The sequence below is a fragment of the Chaetura pelagica genome, unplaced genomic scaffold (assembly GCF_000747805.2).
Source record: "Chaetura pelagica isolate M959 unplaced genomic scaffold, ChaPel_1.0 scaffold363, whole genome shotgun sequence".
NCBI classification, from domain to species: domain Eukaryota; kingdom Metazoa; phylum Chordata; class Aves; order Apodiformes; family Apodidae; genus Chaetura; species Chaetura pelagica.
The window spans coordinates 2,952,408-2,962,663 of record NW_009952720.1 but is presented as its reverse complement, the minus strand read 5'-3'; the positions used below and the strand labels follow the sequence as shown (position 1 = coordinate 2,962,663).

At 43.3% G+C, this 10,256-nt stretch overlaps 1 protein-coding gene across 4 annotated transcripts in view; it reads right to left on the bottom strand.

Moving 5' to 3' along the window:
- Nucleotides 1-3,005: 3,005 nt before the first annotated feature.
- The window catches only part of RABGAP1L (RAB GTPase activating protein 1-like), a 225,654-nt gene continuing 218,403 nt past the window's right edge, over nt 3,006-10,256 (bottom strand). For all 4 annotated transcript variants that reach the window (XM_009994658.1, XM_009994659.1, XM_009994660.1 and 1 more), the window contains 6 exons: nt 9,541-9,651; nt 7,136-7,240; nt 5,887-5,970; nt 5,307-5,378; nt 3,809-4,006; nt 3,006-3,457 (listed from right to left, as the gene is read on the bottom strand). In XM_009994658.1, the coding sequence (XP_009992960.1) occupies nt 3,302-3,457; nt 3,809-4,006; nt 5,307-5,378; nt 5,887-5,970; nt 7,136-7,240; nt 9,541-9,651 (726 nt within the window). In that variant the 3' untranslated portion in view covers nt 3,006-3,301. The remainder of the gene's footprint in view (nt 3,458-3,808; nt 4,007-5,306; nt 5,379-5,886; nt 5,971-7,135; nt 7,241-9,540; nt 9,652-10,256) is intronic.

Here is a 10,256-nt window from a genome sequence, read left to right as displayed (position 1 = left end):
TCACTGATGTACCAACTAAGATCAGCCTTGCTTCATTTATCCTGTAAAGTGTTACAGTCAAAGTAAAAATGACTTTTTAAAGTGAAAAAAGTACTTTCCCCCCATATTGTGCATCTCAGGAACAGACCAGAATCCAACGAGATAAAACAGTTCAACTAAAAATATGATTTGGAGGTAGGTCCCTAATCAAAGTAAAGGCTTCATTTCAGAACTCAGTGAAACAAATAAATTAGTTCCACACACATACTTATAAAATTCCAATCACTTTTAATACGACTTTGATGTAGTCACATACTTCTAATACTGACTGAGGAAAAAAAAACCCACAAAAGCATGAACCACTCCAGGCTTAGGAGCTTTTTTAGCTGTTCCAGTGCCACATGAAAAGAACATTTCCAGTGTGACTTTGCTGCCCAAGGAAGCAGCTCCCCCTGACAGGTCTGGGATGTGTGTGCACGTTGCTCCAACTCATTAACCCCAGATTTGTTTGCTCAGTTACCCAACAGCAGGGACAGTCAGCAGGCAGAGTTTGAGCTTGCCTGGTTTAGTCCTGCAGTTCTGCTGCTTTCCTGGTTTCTGAATATCATCACTATGCTGATCCACCAAGGTAATGCCATTGAGCTGGTTTCTTACTCTTTCAGTAACTTTTGAGAATTTCCAGGCCCTTCCAGATGCCTCTGCCACAAATGCTGCTTTGGATCTACAGATGGCAGGTGGAAATTGTTTCCTGCCCTTATGTCATTGCCAAGAGTGACAATGCAGCCACTGCCTCCTGAAGCAATTTTGCTGATTTAACCAGCTCCCATCCTCCCAGGCTTTGAAACCACCAGGGCTAGCAGGTAGCAAATGCATTTTTGTCACAGAAACCCAACTGCCAAAGTCAAGAAGCTGCTACACAGAGAGAGCTGATGTATCAAAGCTAGTTCTGTGAAACCTGGTCAGCTTATTGAACAGCTGCTTTTTTTTCTGAGCTGGGGAAGCCCCACTCCCATCACCTGAATGCTTTGAGATGATTTAAATAACTCACTTTGCAACAGACTAATTGGAGAAGGGGGGGGAAATCCAGCCCCATATTTTTGTTTTGTTTTTAATCATGTCTAGTAAGTGCCCTAACAAGGAGAGGGACACGAGTGTGCAGTGGGGAGCTGGCGGAGTGAGATCTTTGAGCAGCAGGGAGCTGTTAGGTTAACTCAGCTGGTCAAGGAATCACAATCTTAATCTCTTTTTTTAAAAAAAAAATAAAATATTATTACTGCATTTCTCCAATCAAGGTTTTAAATTAACTTCTATGTTTGACTGAAGAGAAATTCAGACACTTGTCAAACCATCAGGGTCACTCATCAGTGCTCTCCAACCCAACAACCCCACTAACATGTCAGTTCAAATGCCCAATGTGGTTCCCTTCCAGTGCTAAGTCCTGGTGCTGGTCAGGGACTGACCCATGCCAGTGCCTCCTGCTGGGTTTGAACAGCCAAGAGAATGGAAACATGGATGTAAATGTCAATGCAAGAAAGTCACCAGGGAAAAAGACCTTTGTTCATATTTGCAAAAGAAATTCCTTCTGCTTTGTCTCCCCTTTTTTCTCACTGGATTCATCTTTCCAGATAATCACTGCTCTTCCAGATGCAGTTTAAAATATCAGTATTTTTTAACTCCTTACTCTTAGAAGAGAGAATTTTGTTGCAGGATAGTTGTGTCAGGACAGTGATAATATTTTGATCTCTACTTCAAGCAGCAGACTCGTTCCTGCCTTTCAGACTCATTCCCATGGCACAGGTAACATCCAATTTGTCCTACCCTGTTAAAAATAACTCACAATTTTGCTTGACAATAAAGCATAAGACAGGTATAGTTAAATTTTATTATACAAAACTGACAAGAGATGGCATTCCTTAGGATTAAAAAAAATAAAGACCAAAACAGAACTAATGTCCCTGGAACAATTTGGTAAATAGAACAATACAACAACCTTTAGTCCAGCAGTGATATTTCCCTGCAAGACCATCTTTAGACATGAAAGGGATAATTAAAAAAATACTTCCATCAGTTCAAGCAATACTTTTATTTTCCATGAAATAAGTATTTATCTATAAACACTTAGGTTTAATCAAAATGAATGCATTTGAGTTGTCTTACCTTAAGAGATATAAAACAACCAGACAGGTTTGGGGAATCATCAGAGAACTCTACCCCACTGGGAAGTCTAGGCTTTGTATTCTGCTTGAAAATGTTTGTTTTTATAAAAATAAGTAATACCAACGTAGCATTTCCTCACCAAATACTTCCAGCAAACAGATTCTGTGATGTTTTATTCATCAGTGCAGCACAAACCTGTTTTTTATTTGATGCCTCATTTCTTTGTGAATTCCCAAATTTGAATAGAGACCCAGGGAAAGGTTTTTGTGACTTTTATTAATAAAACCTACCCTTTATTGCACAGGATTTACAAAAGGTCAAAACTATGCAAGGTCTTCACTCTGTTTCTCAGCAAAAACATCAAATAAATGTTGAACAGTTTTCCCTTTATCTCAGTGGAAGGAATTATTTCTTGGAATTCTTAGTATAAACGTGAAATAAAAAAGGGTAACTAGGTAACTTTATGTTAAATTCCAGTTCAGCTGTAAACAGCCTTTAAACAACAGTGCCAGGAAGAACTGCACTACTGGCACTTCTGAAGAAAAGAACAATCCAAACTAAGGAATTCTCAGGGAAGCTCATAACAGTTGTGCCAAGAGAGCACGAAACTTATCTTTGCTATGGCCTAAGCTTTACAAAAAGTGCTTCTCTGCAGGATGCAGCCACTGCCACCAACTTCTGAGATGGTCCCAGGGTGTAAAGTTATCCTAGACACCTGCACACACACTTATTACACTGTGCTTTCTACAAAGAGATTATGCTTCAGTACTTTACATTTTCCATTCTCCCTCTTCCTCCAGAAGAAGAAAAAAAACCTTCTATGCAAGATAAAAATAATTTTGAATTAGTCAGGTATTAAAGACCTAGTTCTGAAGTATTTATTTAACAACTAGTCATATAAAATAAAGTGTAAAAGTATGAAGGTATCAGAACGTGGCTTTCAGCAAGGCAGTTTGGGAAGTAAGAACTCAACAGAAAACAGGAATTATTTTGCCCCCCTCTTTGAAAAGGGTGACATCAGAATGAATGAAAAACACCAAAGAATTTCACTTCAAGCCTGCACTTCTGCCTTTTGTCCTTTCCCCAAGAGGAGAGACCACTGGAAGAATCCTCCAGGGTTTCAGCTGTGTTGTTCTTTGTGCTCTGGTAGTGGGTCTGGCTGGAACTATGTGCTGCCCTCTTTGGGAGGCAGGGGCTGCTGAGGCTGCTGCGGTGGCTGGGTGCCTGTGGCCGTTTTGATAGAGTTCAGGGTTTTGCTAAACCAAGAGTTTTTGGCAGCTTGGATTTCATTCATAAGGGCTCCTCTCTGGTGCTCCAGCTCCTAAGAAAGCAGAATAGTCAGAAGGGATCAAAACCCACGTCATGAACAACAACAACAAAAAAGCATCTTCAAACTCAGTCCCTGCAATCCACAACTCTCCTTGCAGCCTCCCAGGCACAGGCTGAAACTGGAAACAGCAAAATATACTTCTATATTTACAAAAGAAAGCCTCTCTTCCTTTTTTCTCTCTTTTTTTTTAAGACCAAGTGATTCTGGACGTTCACAGACACACAGCAGCACAGGGAGATGCTCTCATGCTCCCTTTTGGAAACATTTTTGCATGATTCAGAATTACTTTGGACTGAGCACCAGGTTAAAGCAACTGCCCTGCTGTGCTTGGGTCCCACGTACCTGGATTTTGCACTTGGCTTCCACAAGCTGCAGTTTGGTCTGTGCAAGTTCCAGCTCCATCTCTCTCAGCTGCTTCTTCAGTGCATCCTTCTCATCATCTGTTTCTATCCCTTTGTTCTCTGTGCTCAGAGCAGGCAGCTTCAGCGTCCCCTCCTTACTGAAGATCTCACTGCAGTGTTTGCAGGCCATCACTTTACCCTGCAACACCCAGAAAGCCTGTGTCAAATCTGAGGTACAGGAGTTGTGCCATTTTTATGCTGGGTTGCCTTTCTGCCAGTCATACTTGACCTAGTACTTGAGTTTTCATATTTGACGTGAAAAGAATTTGCGAAGTTAATGAACATTTTCCAGGGTGTATTCAAACCAGTATAAAAAGCCCTGAAATCTCCTTGGCATGCTCTGAGCAGGGAGGCTTTGCTCCTAGATCAGAATTGCTCAATCCCTCTAAATGCCAAAGCTCTGCAGTATTTTGCAGTATTTACATCAGCAAATTTCAGAAGAGTCATGACACACCAGGGACCCTTTGTCTTCCATAAAAGCACCTGACCAAATTAATACAGGTTTGGATATTCTGAAGGATGCTTTTAGAGGCAGCTTTTCTGCACTCCCAGAAGCAGGTGAGCAGCCTGTGCTCCCTGCAAGGGCCAACACTGCCCCACTGGTGCCTGCTCAGCCCCGTGGGGGATGGCCCTTGTTGCTGACAGTGCCTGACACACACCAGCCCAGCTCTTGGGCTCACTGCACAGGTGAACCAGGTACTCGTGGCTCCAGAGGCATCACAGCTGCCCTGGCTCACACCAACTAAAACAGGGCATTGAATTATTTAAGCAGATTGTAGCAACATCAACCCTAGAACTCTTTTTTTGTTGTTTCTATCAATAACGTAAAAAGGTCACTAAAAAGCAACAAATCAGGTTCAGCTTGAATACTAAAGAAACAGCCAGTCACTTTTCAAGGCCAAAGCAGAGGGATGGAAGGGTGACCTGACCAGGGAGTGTTTCCCTCTAGTGCAGAACTGCTGTGGGAGCTCTGAGCATGGCCCAAGCTGTGCCCACTGCTCACACCTACCTGGCTTAACTGACAGGAACTCCAACACACACATTCTCCAATTCAGCTGGTTCTGACCCCTCCACACTGAGGAAACAAGTTTTCATTTCTAGAGGGCCTTTCACCACCCCCCATTTACTTAAAACATTCAAGTAAATAACAGCTTTCTGCATTTTTTTTTCCCAAAGGACACATTTCTACAGGAAAATGAAAAGCCAAATACTAGATGCACTTGCTTGAGAGTTCCCACCTGCCTGATACAAGATGAAGAACAGGGACAGTAAATAATCTTCCACAGTTTGCATCTCACAAAAGGTGTGTGCAGGGCTGTCAGTGCAGCTGGGTGGGCACTGGGTTGTTTCATTAACCTTCAGCTCCTGTTTTGTTCAGTATCCCTGGAATTCTGCAACCCTTGTGTTAGAAACATCCCACGTTGGGGCATCATTCTCACCTTCACAACTTCCAGTTCATCTTTACTGGCTGCTTGTTGTTTTTCCAGTCTGGTACTCAGCTGGGAACAAATCTGAAGCAGAGAAAGCAGTGTCTTAGCTAAAGTTTACTTAAGTTATAACTTCAAGTTATACTAAAAAACATAATCTGTGCTTTTTAGCAATTACTTTTGAGAGCACCAACATTTCTTAAAACCTGCCTCACTGTAAGCAAATTAACAAACCCACTGCTGCTGATAATGAGACTGAAAAAATGGCAGTATTCAATATAGAACCTGAACACAAAGACCAAAACATTTTATGGATAATGGGTTTGTAATGTTTACACTGTGTCATGTCCCAGAACAAAGAAGCATTCACACTGCAGTACTACAATTAGCTTAAAGACAGGTTATTCCTGATGCCCTAAATTAGGAAAGCCACAAAAAGAGTTATGACAAATTACAATGCTTGCTCTCTGTACAGCTGAAATGCAGTGTGTCTTATTTTAAGTGTGAGAGCTGCAACTCTGAAAATTCAGCTCTGGGAACAGGTTGAAAGAAGTTGCCAAGTAAATATGAGAACATGTCTCTGGAACAGTACCTGCTTATACTCTGCAATGATGGCTGTAGTTTTCTTAATCTCAGATTCTGCCTTCTCCAGCTGCTTCCTGAAGACCTCCTTCAGCTAGGGATGGGAGGAGAGGTGTTACACACACCAAAAGAAGCTCTTAAAATGCATCATCAGATCCTTCTCTCCAAGTCCTGCTGCATTTACAGCAGTTCTACAGCTTTTCCTCACCAAACCCCGGCTCTTTAGACAAGAGTCTGATTTGCTTAATATTCAAATACTTATTATATGGAGTGATAACCAATCTATGATGTGACACAGTGTGTCCCTGCTGTGCTCCTCTGGAGGGTGATTCTCTTTCCCTGCATTAAATGCTGGTCCAGAGCACACAAAGGAGAGCATCACTACTGAGTGGATTTTACTCATTTTGGTTCTGTTTTCCTGCACAGTCACAGCAGGTCTGGGCAGACAGACCATCTGTCTGGAGATGGAACAGGGAGAAGAATCTCTCAACATTATCACTCTCAACTCTGTAATAGGAGAAAACAACTTGTTTTGGTGTGTGGGGCTGCATTACCCTGCAGGTAACTCCTTCCTCCCCTGACCAGAATTGCTCCACTTTGAGAGCCCTTTCAGTAGCAGCAAGGCCTCCACTGCCTTGTTGGTAGCAAACACAGAACTCTACAACCTCCATTTTAGAGAGACACTCTGTTGTAACCACTGTTCAAATGGCAAAAAGCACAAATCAGGGTGTCACTTAGAAACAGACTTTTGTGTATCTCAGTATTCAGCACGTAGGACCACGTGTCTAAATCTAAGATGGAATATTTTGCACAGGAGGCCAGATCTTGTCAGCAACATCCTTCCAACTCTCAGCTCTGCTGGTTCTAGCTTCAGACAGGAACATTCACAGTTTCTATCAGTGAACCAGCAGCTGAGTCCAGAACGGCCACTTCAAAGGGAACAACTGCAGCTCCTTGTTTAGATAATTAAAAGAGGTCTGGTCATGTCTCCTCAGCTGTGATTTCTCACCACCACTGAAAATGACTATTAGAGTAGTGGGAGGAGGAGAAAGTATGGGAAACAGAACATTCAGAGCTCAAATAAAGGAAAACACTGAAATCCACACTTTAAAAAACCCCCACACATTTACCCTGGCACTGTAAATTTTTAATTATGGCTGCATTTTGAAGACAAACTCCCTTCTGCAACATATTCATGCTTTCCTGCACAGCCATTGCCTTGCACTGCTGGCTGAATCAAGAAGCTGGGGATGCCTCACCTGAGCAGTTTCCTCTTCCTGCTTCCTTTTCTCTTCCTCAGTCTCCACAAGCTTCTGCTTGGTCAGGAGAAGTTCCTTGTTCAAAACATCTGCTTTGTCTTCAGCCTAGAATTAGAAACTGGTGTGAATCAGATGTTACCTGTGCCAATACACATGCATGGGTATATACATCTCAGGAATATTGCAGGTTCAGGTTCTAGCACAGCCTTTTCCTGCCCTCCAATGGCTCATTTAACCTATTTCTTATACAAAATTCCCTTTTCAAGTAGCTATTTTCTAAGTTACTTCAACAAGTGTGCAAAAGGACCTTTTTGCCAAATGTTTACCTATGCCCAGATACCACCTCCTAACACAAACAATGCTGTACAGATATTTTTTGGGGGGGAGAAATATTAATGTAAGTGAGGACAGTGTGATTTAGTTCCTGTGTAACTTCAGGTAACTCCTTCCAGTTTTGTATCTATAAGCAGGGAAACCAAATACTGTAGAAAATCCTAGGTGCACTGTACCTTACTAAGTGTCCAGGCAAAGACCAGTATGAAAGAGACAAATTGGACCACCAGATAAATTGGTTTATTTATCAATCAAATATTACCTGGAGAAACCTGACACTGTGTGTGTAGTGGAGAATATGAATTTTCTCTTTTCATAGAAGGGCTGAGCTTATGGTGAAACATACTGGGAATGGTTTTGTGAGCATTATCCTCACCCACCACCAGGAGAGGAAAATATTTCTCAATGCCTGGGTATGTTCCATTGACCTTCCCAGCTGGGAAACACACACTGTATCACACCATTGTCCTGTTCAGTACTGAGGTGCTGGAACAGGCAAGAGTTGTGGTCAAATAGTATTTGTTTTGCTGAAAACACAAGAGGGGAAATGGCCCTGTAACCAGCAAATAACTGTACAGATCTTGTCTCCGAGCTGCAGTTTGGTTTTCTACCACTACTGTTGGCACCAGCTTATCTATCTGCTGCAGTGTTAATTATTAATGAGGGCATTCATGGCAGTTGTGGGTAGCAGAAGCAGCTCCACCAGGGCCATGACTGGAGAGGTGGACTGAGGGTTCCTGCATTGCTTAGTGTGTATGTGGCTGTATGGGAGAAAAGAAACCAAGCAGTGAACAAATGGAAAACGGGTAAGATTGACATCTTAGAGCAAAAGAACTCAGGGATGACATGGGTATTTCTGGGGAAAGACATGTTTAAGATATGCTCTGAAGGAACTGCAAATCTTTCCTCCTTTTATGTGTTTGTTCCAGGTTCTCCAGGTGTAGGATATCACCTGTCCTTGGAGGCCACTGCAGCAGCACAAAGCTTTTATTTCAGTGCCAGTGAATTGAGGGAGGGTGTGGGAAAACATGGAGCCACTCTGGCCTACAGAAAGACTGCTAAAATACAGGAGAGCAAGGAATGGAACTGGCAGAGGGACGTGTTGGGCAGCCTTGTCATGGTAGTTGAGGAGAAAGAAGCTTGGGCAGCAGACACAAAGCTGCTTTGTGTACAGCTGTTCCAGGGTCAGACAGCACCTCCACTTTTGGCCTTCATGGAAAACTGTCCTCTCCATCACACAAAAGACATCCCCACATTAGTTTGCTTGCCAAGGCAGCTCAGACTTTTAGAATGACATGGCTCCAGATCAGCAGAGCCTGTCAAGCATCTGATTGCACAACTGTGGTCGAGGGTGCTTACGATTCTGGGTGTAGATAAAGAAAGCCAAGTAACCACGGGGCAATCAAATCAAAAGGCCCCAGCAGGAAAAGATTTTACAAGGGGTATCACAGTCCTCACTGAGCAAGGACTATTCATGAGGTGTGGCAGAGAATGGCCCTCCAGCATCCAGGACCTCAGGAACTGCTGGCAAGGAACGTATCGACACCACGAATGCACAGCTGAGTGTGTAGTTCTCTGCTCCCTTTGTTTGCCAGTCTTCATGGAAAACAAGTTATCAAAGGACACCCAGGAGCCCTTCTAAGTTTTGGTGCCACACCACTTCATTATCTCTGGATTTCGTTGGCTGTATTAAAACTGCTGTGAAAACCAGCCCCATGGAAGGTGGCAGGCATCCCGCAAGGAAACTTGCCTGGAAATTCCTCTTTTGAGGAGTCTGTGACACTGTTCTCAAGTAAATGTTCTTTGTTATCTGCCTAAAGGTTATGGCTTACATTTCCTAAACAATCCACAGCACAGAAGGTGCAGTCAGTGTGGGCAAGACACTGCTGTGAGCACCTGCAGGTGCATACACGTGGAAACCCAGCTTTCTGACTGCAATGAGGTTGTCAGGAGTCCTTATGCAAACAGTAACGCTTCCAATGACGTGCTCATGCTTTCACTTGAGCACACGACAGGGCTCCTGGAATTGGTGCTGCCAAGCCTGAGCTGGGACCCATCTCTGTTAGCATTACCTGGTCCAGGTCATTCCGTAAGGCAATTTTGCTTGTCACCAGCTCATGGGCAAGGTCGTCGTTCTCCTGCTCCAGCCTCATGCTTGCTTCGTGGAGCCTGCGGTTCTCCCTCTGCAGAAAGAAAGGAACAACCAGAAAAGGAAGTTAATCCTCATCAATATTGCAGAGCAGTGAGTATCTTGTGTGTGTAAAACACCAAGAGTGCACATGAAGACAGGACTGCTGCTCTAGGAAACAACAGTGAATTAAGCCAGCAGTGCAAAGGCAGCGATTCCACTTACATCCATCCCAAGGGTCACGGTTGTGTCGCATCAGTGACACAGATTGGTGGGGTTTCTCTGTCAAAAGTAAACACAGTTCTCTCCACAAAGGCACTTGGTTTCTGCTTGCTCATCATCAAAAGAAATCAGGCAGACAAAATCCCACCCAGCAGCAGTGAACAGGGACCAGTTAAAAGATACTCATAATAATGTTTCAAAGCAAAGAGCAGAAAGCTGTCCTGCCCCTTTGTGCAACATTTTGTCTGCAGGAAGCCATAAAAATAGTCCATTTTGTATGCAGTGTAGTGCCAACTTCCCATCTCCTGGCAGGACCAGTGAAGAACAGCAGTTAGCAGGGAGCTCCCCACAGTTCAAACAACTGGTATCTCCATTTGTGTGCACCTACTCTGGCACTTGTGCCTGTGACAACAGAGCACGTTTCATGGGATTCCTGCT